Genomic DNA, 20,867 nt, shown 5'->3' with positions numbered 1-20,867 from the left:
CTTTAAAATTTAAGAATTTACCTTTCCTGAATTGCTCTCTGGAGGAGCCTGCATAGTTCCATTGACCTTGTTGGGAATTCAGGACCTTAGATTGTACTCTAAATTGCATCTAAATAAGGTGCCTAAAGTACATGGTGTGAATATCCCTTATGTAAGAGAATGTAGAGTGGCAGAAAGAGGTTTAGTAGCAGAAATACAATCTTCTGCAGCATGCGCATGGTAACTCAAATTTCACACTCAGAGCTGTGCAGTATTTTTGGCACTACAGAGCTTGCCTGATTTTGAAACAGCAAAGACTAAATAGTGATTAACAACCTTCCAGCTCTAAATGTGATCTTTTTTGTCTAGTGACGTAGATCCATGCATTTAACAGTTCTAAGCACATGGCTGCATTCAGCAATGCAATCAATCTGATACATCAACTAGAAACCATAGGCCATCAAATTTTTTAGAAAAAATATTGGTAAGTATCATAAGACAAGCATTGCTCTTACTGCAGGAATAGCTCCTGCAAGAGGAAATCTTTCATTACAAGTGGGAATAGATCTGTACAAATCATTTAAAAGGCAGACAGTCAGGTGGAAAAAAAAAAAATAGTTACTACTTGTGACCAAGGGGATAAGATAATAGTAATGCAGACCAGTTTCAATGTGGATTTGTAAAAAACTGAAACTGATGAAAACCAACAGCAAACCACTCCTGGAGAAGAAAACGATGAATTCATACAAAATGAAATTCAAGCTATATATAGAGATAGTCTTTCCTAACTATGAGATCTATGCAACTTTATTAGCCATTTCCCAAAGAGTTAAAAGCTTCACAGTGTGTAGTTTTTAAACTGACTTTGAGAATAAACTGGTAGTGTTCACTGTCTAAGTCCTGTACTGATCAGTTCTTCTCCATACCTACACTATTTCAATGTAAATTTGTGACTACCGTAGACAGTTAATCTTCTGGGGAGTTCAGTGGTAAAATATATTTCTCAGAAGTCAGAATAGGAGAAAAAAAATTATCTTTTCCAGCCTTCTATGGGCAAGAGTTATTTACAATACAAACAGAATCCATTGAGATTTGTACATTATTTAGCTCATATATGTTGGCAGCCAAATTATCCTGTGTGTATAGCTTTTCAAAAAAGAAAAGCAGTACATAAGTACTAAATGCTATTATTATTGATCAGATGATGAAGTGTTTTTTTAGGTTAGTTAAAATGAATGAATGCTAACACATATCTTTATGCTTGAAATTATTATACACAGCTGTCAGGCACTACACTTGCAATGAATGGTATAACATACTGCAAAAAAATGAGAGGTAATAGCTCTTTTTTTTACAGTGTAGTTGCAAGTTTGCAACAGAAGAAAAGGCTGAGGAAAATACTCCTACACACACAAATTTGGGGCTGTTGGATCTTCACAGCTGCAGTTCCAGCATCTTGTTGGTCAGCCTCAGTCTAGGGATAACCTGACACCATCAGAAAGCTGATTTATCTTCACATACGAACCTCTTATATAGCTCCACTGTGGAACTGATGAACTTATGTATGTGAAAAGGTAATGCTGAGGCATAGCATTCCCCTAACCAGTAACTCAGTGGAATTCTTTTTCCTAGGTAGAAAAATATTTATTTTACTCCTTGAGTTCTCTAAGTATCAAAAGAAGTAGTAATTAAAGTACAACCCATTTATTTCCTACATCAAGATGACAGCGTTTTTTAAATTGAACAATAAAGTGTCTGAAATTGAATACGTATCAAGCCAGAGAAGTGTTCTACCTTTTCACAAAGTTTGCCAGAAACAATTACATCTTGCTGGGAACTTACTAATAACAAACTGCCATTTAGAAGCTAGGTTAGTTCTATAAGACAATGGTCACTACTGACCACTGCATATCTTAAGAGATGACATACCGTAACACTATCTTCACAAAAATTGTAATAACAAACATTACTGTTGCAAAATGAAGGAATCAATCAGGAATACATGATCAAAGGTTCTAAAATCTTAATTCAGATCTGAATTACATGGTCTTATGCTATTTTTTCTGTCTTCATTTTCCTTGCTGATGCAGCCTAGTATATGAATTGAAAGAAGAAAAGGCAATCAACACGGCAAGTGATTTTATCCCTGTCTCTGAGAAAAGACTCCCACATTTCTGTATTTGACTGTACCCCACCAAATTGTCTGTTCTACACTGATGAAGAATAGAGTTAATATGCATCTGATAACTCCACATTCTTTTTCATCAAGGTTAGATTATTATACTTTTGTCTGTTAGTACATTACTGTCTTGTGACTTGCAACTTGTTTCAAAATATTTTATCTAAAAGTATTTTCAGGCATTAAAGATCTCCAGAAATGCAGGATGTTGACACTAGTAAAAATTGTGCTTATCTAATGATACTTGCTATTCCTTTTTCTTAATAATCTGCTAAGATGAAATTTATGATACTTGAAAATTGATTTTTGAAGACAAGATTGAGTTGTTATATGGTGCCATCACACCTGGTTATTGTGATGCAAATGTTCTTCTTTTATTTTAATATATTCTACCAGGGGAATGTTGCTGTGTTTTAAAATGCAGCTCTGGATTTTCTATGTTTTGCTCAGGGGAACTCTAGCTATTTTGTTCAGTTTTGCACCCTGGTGAGAGTATGAACTCAAAGCTCAATAGCTGCAAATACCCTTTGTGATGGTACTATGAAGTAACTGCTTAGAAATTTAATGCAAAACAGGACAGACCACCTACTTATCACTTATTTCTATAAGGTAATGAGCAACCTAATATACCAAAGGTCATATATATGTCTATCTGAACACAGAAAGACAGTAACACTGTTGATATTTAGAAAGTTAAGAATGGATTCAGGTGTCTAAGGATGCTCAGCAACCTTTCATTATCAGTTCTTTCTCACAGATACATATTGACACTGACTTATTGTAAATGGAGATGTCAGGTTTATTTTGATTTGGTTCATGGAATTGACAACATCAGGGATTCTTCAGACAGCATGAAGGTTTTTAGAAGTGAGGCTTGGAAACATGTTTTTTTCAGGTTTGATTTGAATTCATTTCTTCTGATGGGACGAAAGTATGTTGTTCTTCATGACACTGCAAAACATATCTATCCATATTCTTTTAATGGGATGTTTTGAAGACACCAAGGTCAGAGGAAGATAACCGAAATTTTATTTTTCACATGCAAAATTTTCATGTTAATATACTTTTAAAAAACTTGATGTTTCTATGGAGTAGGAGGACAAGGGATTTTATAACTTGGAAATTAATCAGCATAATTTATTTAAAAGGTTTAAGTCAAATGTTACTGCTAGACATGCATCTAATTAGTCAATCATTGCTCTAGCCTACCTGAAAATTTTACAAGTGAGTTCTGGATAGAGAATAATTTCTGACAATCCATGTTGCAGCTCCTACTATTTCCTTATGAAAGAATGGTTTTACTGTTTCATTACTGCTAAAAACAGCAAAATTGGGGATAATGATATACTAGTTACTCCAGTTGTTTTGGAGTTTTTTTTCACAATGAATTAATTATTTCCTCTGTAAAACAATTAAATTCTTGCATATGACAGGTGGTTAAACTGTTCTATTTAAAATGTACTGGATAGGCTTGGAATACTACGCCTTCTGCTAAAACGATTTCGCTACACAGCTGAGAAGAAATCTGCTTTTTAAGTGAGGTAGAACTTTGGAGAAGAAAGAGATTCCTCCTTTCCTGAGAGCAACTGAGAGCATTCACCTGTGGGGCAAGAAGGAAATCTGCAAAATGACAGCAAATAAAGCAAATAAAAGATTTTAGAAATAAATATACTGTCCACAACCAGGAATACACCTGTTGCTGAGCCTCTAAGGTGACTGAAAAAGAAAATGGTTTTCTTATGTCTATACTAGGAGTGCAAACCAATATGAGTGGATCTGAAGAATGACTCACACCATTCTGTGTGATTCTGTGTGTGAAAGCGTTGAGCTGAAAACTTAAGGTCTGAACTATACGTCACAGGGTTTGTAAGGGTGTTGGTTTTGCTTTACTTTGGGCTGTCTGTTGTCTACTTCCCTTAACTGAATGTTCAATATGCTGAAAGCTCATTTGTACTTGGAATGCATTAGGAATACTCCTGAACTGACCCTCATCTTCCAGCTTAGTTTCATCACACACCTGTGACTGCTCCACAAAGCAAATCAAAGTACCGTAAATGTGGGCAATCGAGTCACTTAAAAAACCCTCTTGGTCCAAAAAGCATTCCAACATGAAATACAATTTAATTTCTAATAAAAAGTTATATGCTAGTACACAATATTTCTGTATTTAAGATACCTTTATTTTTCATTTACTTAAAAATTTTGTTGCTTGATAAGATCTGAAATCTAGTACTTGATACCGTTTGATTAAAACAAAATAAAATAAAATAAAACATACGACAAAACAGAAATTTGTTTTTTACCTAGGCATTGGGTTTCGGTACCACTCCAGAGACCGTTTGCCAAGCATTCTCTCACGTGAGAACCAACTAATGTATATCCTGTGTTACAGGTGAAAATTGCAGTAGCTCCATACACTGTTAAGGTTCCAATCTTATTTCCATTTGGTGGAGATGGAAGACCACCACAGGAGATAACTAGGAAAAAACCCAAACAACAGAAAAAATAGTTTTCATAATTTCTTAGACTGGAAGACAATATACCACCTCACATTTTCTTAAAAAGTAAATGTAATAATAGTTAATACACGAGTTGTATTCCACTGTAAGAGCTTAAAAGTATGCTTGATTTGGCAACACATGTTCTAAGTCTGAAAATTCATTAGGATATCTTCACATCTTGACAGCAGTTTAAACACAATCTCTATTTCAAGTTCTGAAACAAGAGAATTATATGAATGTCTGGGAAGGTTGCAGTTATATTGCATGTGTACATATTCCTGGCCACTCCTCAAATATACCTTCCCCAGCCATTTTAAGTGTTATGTCTCTTTAAAGATATTATTTTTTTAACATGTAGTATTTTTGATTGTTATGAAGTGTCTTTTTTCTTATTCTTCACTACTGTTCACAATCGTATAACATATATGGTACTATACTTGCAAAAAATATACATTTTCCGGTTTTTCTTAAGGCTAGACTCGACCCATTATCACAGAAACCTCCTGTAGCATCAGCTGCAACCCACAGCTATTATGAGTAACACATGAAAAATTACCTTTTAAGAATGTATTGAACTAATTTAAACTGTTCTGTCATGTCTCATGTTTCTAGAAAAATATATCAATAATGTAATTTAAGATGCAGACTAATGCCTTCAAGAGCTTCAACTGTATTTTATTATATATTAACATAAATCATGGATTTACTTTCAAAAGCGTGTGAAACACAACTAAACTTCCTATCTGAAACCTCAAGGCCACATTCTTCCATATTTTAAAAGGTTCACTATGGAAAACAACATGGAATTGGGTAGATAAAATGAAGTACATACCACTGTGCAGTTAACTCAGTCATAATCAGAATATATGTGATCAAAGTCTTTTATGCACATAAGGTTTCCAGAGGTGGATGAGACTCCTTTCAACTACAATCAAGTCACATTACTGTACTTTGTAGAGTAGTGTAACATTGTAACTTCTACTGCTAATGCTGAATATTAATTACACTTCTGCTTATGTTAAAAAAACCAATTTTTTTCTAAAATGCAATAAAATGAATTGTTCTAAACATATTACAAATGCTTTATTATTTTTAATTACAGTGATTCCAGTTAAAAATAACTAAACTACATGAATAATGAGCCATCTCGTTATTTCTTAGGCAGCTGTTTAGCATATTCTCAAACAAAATAAATTTACTAGTTAGGTCTCTCTTAATCCAAAACCACCTTAAATTGATGTTTCGCAATTCCTTTAGAGATACTATTCACAAGTAGGTATTGATAAATATTATATAAATGACTTATCATCAGTGTTTCAGTTAGCTTTCCTGCTGCTTCAGAAATATGAACAGCTATGACCTATCTTTATATAACCTACCCTTAGCATTTGAATGACAGACAGAAAGTAAACAGTAGACTTCTCAAAATACTCTATAGTGTATTTCTGGATCTTAATGATCTCTATTCAATGGAAGTATTACTGAACATCTCTTGGGGGATGAAGTTTGCCATAATTAAATCCTAATCAGTCCTCTATCAGAGGGCAAAATAATGTACGTGTCTTACAAATAAACTAATGTATCTTCAATCTGCAACTCCTTGGGTTTCTGTGTTGACCTCATACTTTGCTTTTGGTTAACTGCATCCCATATGGGTCACCTTTATTTTCTACTTACACAAAAATTCTGCAATTGTAGAGGCTGGTCGAGAACTAGGTTTTCAAAGACTTCTCAGCAGCTGAACAGTAGCTGCGTACTAGGCAACAAATACAAAACCAGGTTTTTTAGTATGTGTGCACAAAAGGAAAAGGGCACAATTACAGTTAACAGAATAAAAAACTCACTAGTTTTAGATTTTAAAAGAAAATTGATGTAGCTCTTACTGGTTTATAAAAGATATAGAAGAGTCACCTAATTTTTCCAACTGAATATTTTCAAAAGGAAATTTTCCCAAAACAATACTAATGGAATAAAATAGAACCAACCAATAATTCCACAGCCCATCATCATTTAGATAAGATCAAATACATTGCTTTCATGTATGTATCGTACTGATTGCTGTTATAGGTAGCTCTCTCAGTCTTGCTCTAAAAACATCTTAAATATTTTTTTTCTTTTCTAAAAAATAAATATTTTTATTATTTTTAGTTAAATGGTGTACATAGCTCTTTGTTCTTCTTTTCCTATACTACCATCATTCTTTAATACTGCCTCTATAAATTCTATGTCTTAGGTTTGTAGCCACACACTTCCCAGTACTGGTGAAAGACTGTGTCAACTTATACTTGAATCACCCTTGGGAGTGATTCAGTAAAATCTGAGATCTTGGGTGTTCTGTCTAGCCTCCAGCTGCTGCTGAAGAAGGTTGAGAATCTCTCTCAAGTTCTCTTTAGTATCTACCATCTTAGATACTGTAATTTGTCTCATATAGTATTAGGAGATTGTATTTAGGCAAATTATTTTTTTCTTCTGTTTTTCACAATATGTACATCATGCTGAAGATTTTGCTCAACTATTTCTTTGCAATATGAAAAGCTATCTGATGTTTATGTTCATTCTGCTGTCAATATCGTGCCATTTATTACAAAGGATTATTGACATGTCTGCAGACTTAACAGAGTCTGACAAAGCAGAATGATTCTGTTCCCTTTGCTTAAAAAATACAGGAGGTACAATTTAGTAAAGTGTTCACCTGATCCCAAGAATTATTTCCTACATTGCTGCCATCCCTTATTGATTCAACTTGTTTCAGAACAGCCATTCAAATGTCTTTAGAATTTAAAAAAAAATAATTATTTTCTTTCAAAAAAGAAAATCAAGCGTCTCTTTCAGGATGAAATACTAAATTTGAATATCTCACTGAAATTACATACTACTCTGAAAAACTGAATGCCTACATTTTATTTCCAGTTCTGCTCAGTATGGTAGGACTGTTAGTTGGCCATTTTCCTTCAGATGCTGGGATCTTCTGTGTTGCCCCGGCATTGAAAGAGAGCCTGTAAGTACTACCATAATGTAGTAAAAGTTTCTCCTTTAAGGGTAGCAGAACTAGCTGATGTGTCAAATATCCCCTCAAGCAAAGCAAGTAACACCTTGGAAAAAGAAAAAATGAATTTCTGGGGGGATTCATTAAGACACTGATATTGTCACCCCTGACAACTGTATGATCCCACTGAGAATGTCGAGGTTCTCTAAATCTTTAAACATCTAAAGGTAGGGCTCATGTCGTGTTTGATACTTTCGTATTAAGACATTATAAAAGCTCACATATATGTTTCTCCAACAGTACAGTTTTCATGCTTCACCTGAGACATCAAGGCAATATCATCTTCTAATCTAATTCTAATCTGGAATCTTCTAAAGGAATAACATTATCGTCATAGTATTCTCTAAATATTTATGCACTATGTAGTTGAATAAATCCAGACATAGGTCATCATCCAGATTGAACTTCTGATGCTACTTCATTGACTGTTGTATGAAATATGTTGTACTTTAAACACAAGTTTTAAGTAATTGATTTCAACAAGTTAATGAAAATTACTTACAGGAGACTGATAGCAAAGCATTTTTTTAAAAAAAGTTTAAACTATTTATAAATTAAAATATATATTAAAAAGCATAGGATATTCTGTAAACAAGTATGTTCCTTACCCTTACAACTCGGCCTTTCATTGCCTACACTCCATGTTCCATTAGTCCTGCACTGTATGAGTCTTCGACCCAATAAATAATATCCAGGACTGCAGCTGAGCATGACTTGAGCTCCATATTCATTCAGTGACCCAGAAATCAGTCTCCAGACAACATGTTCTGAGAGCAGAGTTTCTATGCCGGGGCAAGTTACAGCTGTGAAGAAAAGACACTTAAATATTAGCATTCTACTCATAAGTTTCTTCACAGAATATATGTCTTGCCTTACTGGCAGAAGTATTGCAATGTAAAATTGAGCATACCAGAAGCATTTTTGAAATACAAGTTCCAGGAAAACAATGAACATCATACAGTGAGTATTACAAATTGAGCAGCAGTTTGTAGCACACTTTCATTTAGTGAGATGCACTGGAACAATGACATACTGTTACGCTCTCCAATGCGATTTATTTAAAAATTGCAGAAACAGAACACATCACAGACTACAGTGGATGTAAAAGGGAAAGCAAGTAATGCTATGTTATTTTTGCAAATGCTCAAGTGATGCTTTATTTTTCTATCCATGATATGCACTTTAGGAAAGCTCTAACAAGTGCTTAAAACAGGTTGCCATAAATGCTGTTAACACACATTGAAATGCTAATTACTATTAAATGGTTCACTGTGGGTGTTCAGGAAAATTATTACATTCCAGGTTAGAACACTTGACATAAAAAAGAAAGATAACATTTAGAGAGAGTTTTAGAGTGATTTCAGTTCTGTTGCTTTTAGTATTTCAGATTTTGTAAGAGAATGCAGTTACTGCCAAGAGACAAGAACTGTAGTTTATGTTTTTCATAAGGCTTAATATAGTTACCAACCATATATAGCATATTTAAACACTTCTCAATTTCAAATTGATGCTCTGTAACTCAGGATAAAGTACACAGAATATTTACAATATTTAGGAGATTGAGATGAATTCTATCTCAATGTGCCTACGTCTCTGCAAAGATTAGACTAGTTTTATGAAAATATTTGTGATTACTTTATTTAAAAATAGCTGTACTTGGTATTTCATACCATGTTGTTCAGAATTTCCCAGCTATAGAAAAAGCCTGAATGAATTAATGACTGCTTATATCCCAAAGAATACTTTAGAAAAAACTACTACCCCAATAACACTACAGAAAAGCTATCTTTCCAAGGAAAAATAAACAAATAAAAAACACATAACAGAAATTTAGTTTCTCTTCTTTTGTTTCTCTTATATGTTGCTAAACAAAAGGTGACAAATTGTCTATATATTTGGTATACTTAGGAATCATTACCTCTGGTCTTTTATACAACGTACTCAAGTCACCACACTGTTTAGTAAGAAAAAAGCATTAGGAGGAAGTGTGTAAAAGCTCCAAACTATACTGAAAAAAAATAAAAAGATTCTCATTTATGTTACTATGAATTTAAACCACTCTATCAGGGAAAGGACTAATAAAACTGACAAAAAATAATTACATATTCTGTAGCCTTTACACTGTCTGAGCGGTATAAAGCAATTTTATCACAAGTATGAATGCGTGATGAAAGAGACTAGTTCAGGCAATCATTGAAATGCAGGGAAAGTGACAGAAAAAGAATTCCTGTTAAAATTTAGATTTTCATAGAATCATAGAATGTGCTGGGTTGGAAGGGACCTTTAAAGGTCATCTAGTCCAACCCCCCTGCAGTAAGCAGGGACATCTTCAACTAGATCAGGTTGCTCAGAGCCTCATCAAGCCCGGCCTTGAATGTCTCCAGGGATGGGGCCTCCACCACCTCTCTGGGCAACCTGTGCCAGTGTTTCACCACCCTCACTGTAAAGAACTTCTTCCTAATGTTTAATCTAAACCTACCCTGCTCTAGTTTAAAACCATCGCCCCTTGTCCTATCACTACATGCCCCTGCAAACAGCCCCTCCCCGCCTTTTCTGTAGGCTCCCTTCAGGTACTGGAAGGCTGCTATAAGGTCTCCCTGGAGCTTTCTCTTCTCCAGGCTGAACAACCACAATTCTCTCAAACTGTCTTTATAGCAGAGGTGCTCCAGCCCTCTGATCATCTTTATGGCCCTCCTCTGGACCCGCTCCAACAGGCCCATGTCTTTCCTGTGCTGAGGGCTCCACAGCTGGACGCAGTACTCCAGGTGGGGTCTCAGGAGAGCAGAGTAGAGGGGGAGAATCACCTCTCTCAATCTACTATTCACAGTTCTTTTGATGCAACCCAGGATGCAACTGGCTTTCTAGGCTGCGAGTGCACATTGTTGGCTCATGTCCAGCTTTTCATCCACCAGTACCCTCAAGTCCTTTTCCGCAGAGCTGCTATCTCAATTTTCACCACTGTTCAGAATACGTTTGATAATGCTAGAATTATACTTCAACGTTTTCCAGTAGTTATTCTACCCATGGTAAGTTCTACCATCTAAGAAATAAAGAGCTGGTACTATAGCATATCAGTGAAGATGTGTAAGAATTTATGAAGGCGAAATCATCTGAAGAACTTATGCATGACAGGTTATAAGGTTAAAGGTTATTTTCTTAGATTTTTTTCAGTATATCTTAGGAAGGAGTGCCAGCATACAGTCACTTTGAAATGTAATAGTTCTTTACTTTGGCCTTTAAAACAATATTCTAACTAGTTATGGACAGTTTCCCAGGTTAACGGAGGACTTCCTACTTCCTAATTTAATTTAATTTGACACTGATACTAAGCTGTGTTTCATAGCTACTCAAAGATTATAGATTATTAACCAAGGAACATTTTTTTTCTTATTTGTTCTTAAATAGAATAACCATATTAAAGCACTTCACTTAACACCTTGGAGTGAAAATGATATAGGTCTGTCAGAAGACGAAAAAAAATTCTAAACAGGTACTTAATACCCCTCAAATTTAACATTTTTATCACTTTTCCTTTCAAACAATACTTTTATTAGTTCTTTCAGAGATGAAAGCAAGCTTCTTATTTAGTCTAATATTAAAAATTTTAGTTTTAACCACAGGGGATGTCTCAAGATACTTAGAGATAAGAGACTCAGCTATTTCAGAATATGTAAATAAGCCACATAGATTTTTCCTCTCCATACTGATGATGGTAGTATGTCATTTGTTCTTTCTTTATCTAAATACTTAGAATCTTGTTGCAAGCACACTTTACAAACAACTATCAGATTCTGATACATTACTGTACACTTTCTAACTGAAGATGTTACTGAGCACAGAATACACTTCTACACTGGGTTGATGTAATCAACTAAAACTGATGCTTAAAAAAATGTTAATTTTACAGGGACTGATTTTGATTTATTATCTTCCCAATCCTTCAAGAAATAAAAAAAGACCATTAACAGATGCTTGGTTTGTGCACATGGTTTATGAATGAGTGCATCAATTTGACTCTCATGGTCTCCCCTCTTGCAAATTATGGGCTGGGCACTATTTTAATTGTCATTTACATAGATGAAACTTCGTAAGGGATAATCTCAACTTCTCACAGATGTGAAGATGTTCTCTCTTCTCTCCAGGTATTTTTTATACAGATATGTATGAATAATATTGCTTTACATAAAGTATAGGTCAGAAAACGTAACTGTTGTTTGAAATTATGATTAAGATTACACATTTTAATGACGTGACAATCTCCTTATATGGATAATTCTGAATAGTCTCAAAAGCAGGGAATTCATAATGAGATATACCTACCATAAAAAAGACCCAAAATTGAGTTGTTCTATAAGCCCAGGTATATTTGCTACTCAAGACATGAGCAAAATGTCCACTACATAGGAAGTTCCACCTAAACATGAGAAGGAACTTCTTTACTTTGAGGGTGGCAGAGCACTGGCACAGGCTGCCCAGAGAGGTGGTGGAGTCTCCGTCTCTGGAGACATTCAAAACCCGCCTGGACGTGTTCCTGTGCAACCTGCTGTAGGTGACCCTGCTCTGGCAGGGGGGTTGGACTACATGATCTCCAGAGGTCCCTTCCAACCCCTGCCATTCTGTGATACTGTGAAAACATTTACTATATGAACAGTGGCAATGACCAAAAAAACATAACATGATTTTTGCAACTACAGCAACTAAAATCTAACAAGAATTTGTGCAGTAATGTGCTCACCATTTAGTTTTAACTGTTCATAATGATTCATTCTTCATAATTTTGTTATTTACTTGCTCTTCTGGTCAACAAACACATTGCACTACCAATATTTTCCCAGGATCTGAATACCAGAAGACTGACTCTTCCCTTTTACTGAGTTGTTCTTTTGACTACAAGCCTTTGCTTTCTTCCCTTATTGTTACATAAACAACAACAACAGCAAAAGTACATCTCATGCTATTCCAAAAATATCTTGAATTTTGTGACTCTGAATATAGTTATTGTTTCAAGAGAAAAAAAAAGTCAAGTACAATGCACGTGATGGAAAAAAATCTCAATTACAGAAACTTGCTATTATTATTTGCAAGTGTAATGGCATCTGATACTTGGCTGCCATTCTTCAGCAGGTACTTAACAACCACAAAGAAAGGGAAAGGGAATTTTTGTATTACTGTATTTTGAACTTATAATGCAAAAATTATAACTATATTGTTCAAATACACACTTTTGACTAAATTCACTATTAGCTTAAAAAAAAGCAAGATTAAGATCAAGTCATGTATTATGTTTGAGAGACTAGTGTGGTTTAAATTCATAAGTATTAGTAAAATAAGAAGACAGTAGGAAACCAAATAATCCCAGACAACACAGGATCTAAGAATAAAGACCTAAGAACAAAATACGACCACTTGAGCAAGTTGATAATTTCAATATGCTAGTAGAAAAAAAGCCTCAGAGCAAAAAAACCAAGTACTTGTTGTCGTTCAATATATTTAAATGGGAATGGCTTCAAGACCTCAAATTAGATAAACAAAAGGATCGTACGGTATTCGATAACAGTCTGTCAATCCAGTCAGCTGTGTCAAGTCAATCTGTTATAAGTCTAATGTATCTGGACTAACCTAAAATGCCTAAACTAATTAATGGTTTTACTACAGTTCACTGGTAAGTACTAACCCTTAATAAGTACTCCATGTTACATACCAAACCTTGAAAAAATGCTCCAAGAACTACTTACTGACCTCAGGATTTACCAAAGAAAATGTTAGGAGAATTATTTGGTATCGTGTTCTGAATCATAGAACAAAGCCCCATCCAGCCTGGCCTTGAACACTTCCAGGGACGAGGCATCCACAACTTCTCTGGGCAACCTGTTCCAGTGTCTCACCACCCTCACAGTAAAGAATTTCTTCCTAATATCTGATCTAAATCTCCCCTCTTTCAGTTTAAAACCATTACCCCTCATCCTATCGCTACACTCCCTGATAAAGTGTCCCTCCCCCTCTTTCCTGTAGGCCGCCTTTAGGTACTGGAAGGCTGCTATAAGGTCTCCCTGGAGCCTCTGCTTCTCCAAGCTTAACAACCCCAACTCAGTCAAACTGTCTTCATAGGAGAGGCGCTCCAACCATCTGATCATCTTTGCGGCCTTCCTCTGGACCCTCTCGAACAGGTCCATGTCTTTCTTATGTTGGGGGCCCCAGACCTGGATGCGGTACTCCAGGTGGGGTCTCGTGAGAGTGGAGCAGAGGAGCAGACTCACATCCCTCGATCTGCTGGCTGTGGTTCTTTTGAACCAGGCCACCTCACACAGGCCCACCTCTCATGCCTGACCAGGTCCTTCTGGATGGCATCCCTTCCCTTCCCTCCAGCATGTCGACTGCACCACACAGCTTGGTGTCATAAGCAAACTTGCTGAGTGTGCACTCAATCCCACTATCCATGTCACCAACAAAGATATTCAACTGCACTGGTCCCAGTACCAACGCCCAGGGAACACCACTCGTCCCACTTGGACATTGAGCTATTGACTGCAACTCTTTGAGTGCAGCCATCCAGACAATTCCTTATCCACTGAGCGGTCCATCTGTCAAATCCATGTCTCTCCAATTTAGAGACAAGGATGTCATGCAGGACAGTGTCAAATGCCTTGCACAAGTCCAGGTAGATGGTGTCAGTTGCTCTCCCATTATCCACCAATGCTGTAACACCATCATAGAAGGCCACCAAATTTGTCAGGCACAATTTTCCCTTAGTGAAGCCACGTTGGCTGTCACCAATCACCTCCTTATTTTTCATGTGCCTTAGCAGAGTTTCCAGGAAGATCTGCTCTGTGATCTTGCCCGGGCACAGAGGTGAGACTGACTGGCCCGTAGTTCCCCGGATCAGCCTTTTTTCCCTTTTTAAAAATGGGAGTTATGTTTCCCCTTTTCCAGTCGTCAGGAACTTCACCAGACTGCCATGACTTCTCAAATATGATGGATAGTGGCTTAGCAACTTCATCCTCCAGTCCCTTAGGACCCATGGATGTATATCATCAGGTCCCATGGACTTGTGCACCTTCAGGTTCTTAACATGGTTTCTAACCTGGTCTTCTACTGTGGGCAGTTCCTCATTCTCACAGTCCCTCCCTTTGCCTTCTGTGACTTGGGTGGTGCGGCTAGAGCACTTGCCAGTGAAGACTGAGGCAAAAAAGTTGTCCTAGCTAATGTTCTATCTAATAAAAACTCCAGCAATTGCACAATATCTATGATGAGCTGGTGGTGAATCTTTGTCTGTTTATATTAACAAATTCCATTTTGCATTTATAATACAACTGGTACTTTATTCCAAAACTACTTATGATTCATAGTTCTATAACTAGACGTTGTACAAACATATTTCTGATTATTTTCTAATTAATTTCTAGATAAAAATCAATGTCTGAACCATCACTGTTATATCTCAGCACACCATAGCTTCCAAAAATATCTACAGTGAAATCTGCAATATGCAGATTATGCAAAGGTAACACTAGCTGTTTTTTAAAATGTTTGATATTAGAGAAATTAGCATAAACCAATGAAGGATCTGATTTAAATCTTTGAATGAGCATATTAAAGGGACAATGGAAAAGAGCAATAAAGTTACGCAGTTACGAGAACCATCCCAGGCAATTAAAATGTTAAAAAAATTAATTAACCATAAAGTCAATTTCCTAGGTTATGCATCCACTTACTTCTATGACAAGGAAAGCAAGTAAGAACAGAGGCTAACAAGTTATCCTATTTCTGCAGTACTTTTGTTAACAAACATATACTGGTCCAGATCTCAGCACCAACACACATGGATTATAACCTATATGGGTACATTTTATATGTACTTATATAGAAATACCGTATAATATTGTATACCTTTAAATTCTTGTTTTACAAGTTATGGTACTTTGCTTTAGAGAACTGGTAGGGTACCCCAGCATAATCAGAAAAAAACCCTGATATCATGATCTTTCAATAAGTAGAAGACATTCAGTCTTCTGATCTTGTGAAGAGAAACATGGAAGTAAATCATAATATTTGCTGTCATAATTAGTTCACCTTCTGGCACAATATTTTAAATCAGTTCCCTAGATCTGGTCAAAAAAACACAGTGCACAGAACTGAAAGTTCTGCTTTGCATTAACTAGATCCTACTTTAATGCTCTTTTCCGCATACTTTTTTGAAGTAGCTTTAGGCCTGCAGATTTCCTATGGAACAAAAAAGGTTATATTTCCATTAATTTCAAGTCATCAAGTGTCTGTACTTCTTTTTACTACATATCTAGCAAAACTAAAATTGGGCATTAATAATAATCAGAATTATAATATCCTTAAGAATTTGCATTAGTCATTTTCTAGTATGCAAAAAAGCCTGTATTAAAAAAAGTTTCCTGCTGTTCCAGAGAACATTTCTTTTTGTGTTGCTTTGTCATGAAAAAAGTGATGTTTGACTTGTAAAAGAATTATGTGTTAATGTTCACCCTAGTTCTTCTAAAAGTATAATACATACTTAAACTCTCCTTAGTGCAAACACTGGGACTGTACCACATCTCAAACTAGCAGAATTTTCTAGTACTGGAATGAACTGTTTGTAAAAGCAAACTCGTTACTGAGATTTCTTTTCATGGAACATGAATTTCGGAACAAGAAAATGCAAACTCTCTAATAGCATTAAAGTATACATACTAAACAGAGAAAGAAGTTCTCTTTTGCTTCAGAACAGGGTTAGTATGACCTCCTTCACTGATTCAGATCTCATACGCTTTTTTCAGTAGTTTCCTCTTATCACATCATGCATTTTCTACTACTGACACAGCGAGACACAATTCATTTTTTCTAGTTCTTTCAATTCTTAAGAATGGTCTAAAACAACTGTTTTAGAGAAAAAGTGAATAAACACATTCAAGCTATGAACAGACTTTAACAGCAACTACTAAATTCAATTGCTGTGGAGGGAGAACCAAGATTTAGATCAGTATTTGTATTTCGTGAACAGTCAGTGTCAAGTGTCTACAAAATCAAAGCGCCTAAGAAAATATATTTAGTGACTCACAAAAAAATAACTATCTTTATCTGTCATCTTTCGCACATGAAATGTAAAGAGACAGTCCAAGTCACAAGGATGTTCAGGAAAGAATGTATACTACTTCTTTTCTCATTTCTATCAGTTTTGAAATTTTGTACCCAAGCCAAAAAACACTGTACAAGATGAAAAAGGAAAATCACTTCTAGAACACTGAAAAATCTAGATTTCTAAATCAGAGGAAATTCACAGGAGAAAGATACCCAGGAAAACAAGCATGTGGTGAAACGTATTTAAAAATACAAATAAAAAGTGTAAAAACAAAAGAAGTGTCTCAGACGAATGGACTGACCCTCATCAACATCTTTAGATGATTTTGTTTCTTTAAAAAATAATGACAGATACTATTCCAAGCATGAATCTCTCTATTCAGTAAATAACTTAGATATCCAAGTGTGCCTCTGGACTGAATTTAGGGACGAACACATATAAATTTTGCATTGATGGATGTTCCTTTCTGTTTGAATCTTTCAGTCTCTGCTTTGAAAGACCTTATTTCTCTACACACGATGATATATATTCTGAAGAAAGTGAGGTGCCAAACAATAAGAAGAATAATGTTGACTAATTAGTCACAAACAAAATGTAATAATTATGCTATAATGATGCAATTTTATATAATAATAGCAAGAGAATATATCATCCAAAAGAGAGGAAGGAAATTTCATTTGTGTTCTTTTCCCTTTTTAACTTGTCACTGCAAGAATCAGCATCTGTATTTCCATAGTAGCAGAAAAAATTAAAATCATATCTAATTAAAGGGAATAGACAAAAAAAAAATCCTGTAAGATTGTTTTACGTTGGTTTGTTTGTTTTATAATCTTAGAAAGATGGAAACTTATGACTTTTCACAAGACTACTTCACAAGTGTGTAAAAATGCTGATGATAAGTAAAACAGTGTTTCTCAGCTACGTATAGTTGCAACTTAAAACCTTAAATTTGTAATCATGCCTATATATCCTTTCCTTTCTGTTTGAGCATTATCTAAATGATATTAGTTGGTGTAAAAGTTACTGGGGCAGTTTATGTGGCATACAGTAAGGAAATCATGCAAAAACCAGTGCTCATGTGTAGTTTGACATCAAAGTTGTTTGATTTATTCATATTTCTTGGATATATCTACGCCTTTTGGATAGGATGTTTTTTGGAACTGTATATCACACTCACTTCTCTGACTGACAGTAATGTACTAATTTACAAGTTTCAGAAGAAGGATTTTGCATACTTTGCACAGTGTTGTGTGTTCATATGTAAAGTTACTACTATATGGTCACTCTCTAAAGAGACCTGATTTAAATTGGCCTGACTTAAATGATTGTCTGATAAAGGCTTTAAATAGCATACAGATAGACATCGCTAGTTCCTTTCATGATGTGCTGAGATCTCTATGTAGAATAACCGAAGCAAGTTGCGTATTTGTCATTCAGTTAAGCTTTCTTAATAGGTATCGGTTGATTTGTATTTCACGTAATTAAATTCAATAGCCTACTGTCCAGGATCCATCTGTGTCTTGCTGTATGACCAGCACAAATCATATTTCTCATGGTTCAAATCTGATGTAAATACTTCTAATGAAAAGAAAGGAGTTCCAAACATCTGCCTCAGGCATTATATTATCAGAGATATTTTGCAAAACAAACTGCACTGATTTCAACCTTCATTTTAACAGATCTGGGGATAAAATAAATTAATTTATTTACCATTTACCTTTCTGTGCTGTGTTTGTGCTCATCAAGTCTGAGATGTTTTATCTCTGGAGACTAAATACATTTATCCTTACAGCAGTAATACCATAAAGGTTGTTTTGCGGATTGCCGAAGATTTTCTGCACTTTGCAAGTGAGAAATCTTGGGTAAAGCATGCCTGCCTCTGAATCCATTTTGAAAATATTGACTTTACTATTGTCAAGCATTTTAACTTCGCACTTCTGGTTTTAGAAGTAATGGGATTCGGGATTCTTTTTCAAACTGAATACATTTTTAGAAAAGGAAAAAAGAAGATAAACAAGGGGGTTTTTAATTAAACGAGTTTATAGTCCTCTTCTACTTTACTAAATGCTAAATTATTATATGTTCCTGAATGGCCCGTTCATGGGATATGTATACATACATCCTAAACATCACCAGGGAAGATTTTCCTGAGAAAGTTCAAGGTAAATACACCTAAGAAATACATGCCCACTTACATTTGCAAACAGGTGGCCTCCCTTTGTTGCTCCATAATCCATCTTCTTGACACACTGCTGTTGCCTGTTGACTAGATTCTAGCTTGAAGCCCTCATTACATTCATATATCAATCTACTGCCCAAAGTGAATTCATTACCTATAACCGAACCATTCCCAGGGGATTCAGGAATACCACAAGAAACAGCTGAAAAGAAAGGAAAGAAAAAGATAAAGAATTGGCATTTTCTCATGTATTATTTAAAAATATTGTCCCACCACTGAAATGAGAAACATAGATTAGTAATTTTGACATATCACATGCATAACAACTGAAATTAATTTTCAATCATATTTAAAACATTCTGATACATGTAACGGTATTTAAAATAATAACAAATGCTTTAAAGTGCATCTAATATAGACAAACTTTTCATATATCATTATTTTGTTTAATCCAATCATTGTAGAGACAGAAATTTCAATATAGGCTAAGGGCAATGGTTTATTTGCTAGGGGAAAAATCAAGGAAGTGTCCAAAATGATTTGGTCCAAGAAGCAATGAACTGGAAAATTCTTAAATGCTTTCTAATAGTCTGTTTCCATTCTCTCAGGGCTTCTTTCTTTCCTGCACTACTATAAACAAAACTTCATATTTGTTTGTTCTATGCATAAAAAACAATGTTATTTAAGAATTCAATTTAACATTTTTTGTCTGATGAGAAAAGCATCTAAATATATGACTAGACAGGGAAGAGTTCCACTGAAGTTAAGGACATTATTCAGATATTTAAACACTTATTTACATACTTGACTAATTCACTTCAGAATGTTAAATATTATGTGAACTCAGCCTTACTCATTTTCCATATCATGAAGGAAATTACTTACTGAACTATTTTCCCCTTTTTTTTTCCTCTTTCAGAATTTCTCTCCAGACGAGCAGTTATTCTTTCAAGCTCACAAAGTTTAATTTCCTGTCAACTTAGTGAAGTTTGAGTAGCATTTAGGTTTTTTGCTTATTTATTTATTTATTTTTACAGGAGTTCAGTTCATTTAACAGTATCTCATAATATACAATTTTAGGGCACAGTATAATTACAAAAATATCTATTTTAGTCACTTTTAGGAAAGGTCTCCAAGGCAGGACTGCTTTCTGCCATCCGACTTCTCAGCTCCCTTGATTTTGATAATGAAAAGAAGAAAGGCAACTCTTCAGTATCCTTTTTAAAATTTCTTTTAATGCTATGCTTTATTTTAAAATAGTTATTTATGCACAGATATTAACTCTAGGTGCTTGAATAAGCCAGTAATTCTGGTAAAGATTTTATATTTGCCCCTTGGAACTTCTGAAGGGAAAGTCATAGTATTATTTTCTCTGAAAGGATATTATTTTCTGCAAAATGGTAAATTGGAGCAGAGAACCTATCATATTATTACAATGAATCTATTTACAGAGTTCATATAAACCAATATATGTATAGAATCACTACCTGCTTTGAGTTTGGCATCCAGTTTATTGCTTTTCAGTAAATACACTGAATAAAATACAGCTTTGAAGCTTTCATTTCTAAATATTTACCAATAAAGAGTGGAGTTTTGCAAATGAAAATGTCTTTTCCATATATACAGTCAATTGTAAGAAACAATTCAATGTTTCAACAGTTAAAAGGTCCTTTGGGTATTTGTTCCTTTCCCCTTGACGCTGTGAAGTTTTATTATTTTAATAAAGTCAATATATTTCTAAAGAAGAAATGACAGTCTTTGTCTGAAATCTGTTAAACAGAGGTGAAAACAGTTATTTTTTAAAAAATCTAATTTTTATTCTCATTTACCCAATTCAATATAAGTGATTAATTTCACAAGACGTTGTCATGCTACCATAAACACAACTCGCAAATTTG

At 34.9% G+C, this 20,867-nt stretch overlaps 1 protein-coding gene across 1 annotated transcript in view; it reads right to left on the bottom strand.

Moving 5' to 3' along the window:
• Positions 1 to 20,867, bottom strand: part of CSMD1 (CUB and Sushi multiple domains 1) — a 1,189,318-nt gene that overhangs the window by 64,096 nt on the left and 1,104,355 nt on the right. Inside the window, exons 50-52 of the mRNA XM_054196719.1 lie at positions 18,986 to 19,171; positions 8,314 to 8,508; positions 4,462 to 4,635 (exon numbers count right to left, since the gene is read on the bottom strand). Coding sequence (XP_054052694.1) covers positions 4,462 to 4,635; positions 8,314 to 8,508; positions 18,986 to 19,171 — 555 coding nt within the window. The remainder of the gene's footprint in view (positions 1 to 4,461; positions 4,636 to 8,313; positions 8,509 to 18,985; positions 19,172 to 20,867) is intronic.

This window comes from Rissa tridactyla, chromosome 3 (genome assembly GCF_028500815.1).
Source record: "Rissa tridactyla isolate bRisTri1 chromosome 3, bRisTri1.patW.cur.20221130, whole genome shotgun sequence".
Taxonomy (NCBI): Eukaryota; Metazoa; Chordata; class Aves; order Charadriiformes; family Laridae; genus Rissa; species Rissa tridactyla.
This window is presented reverse-complemented; position numbering and strand designations above follow the sequence as displayed.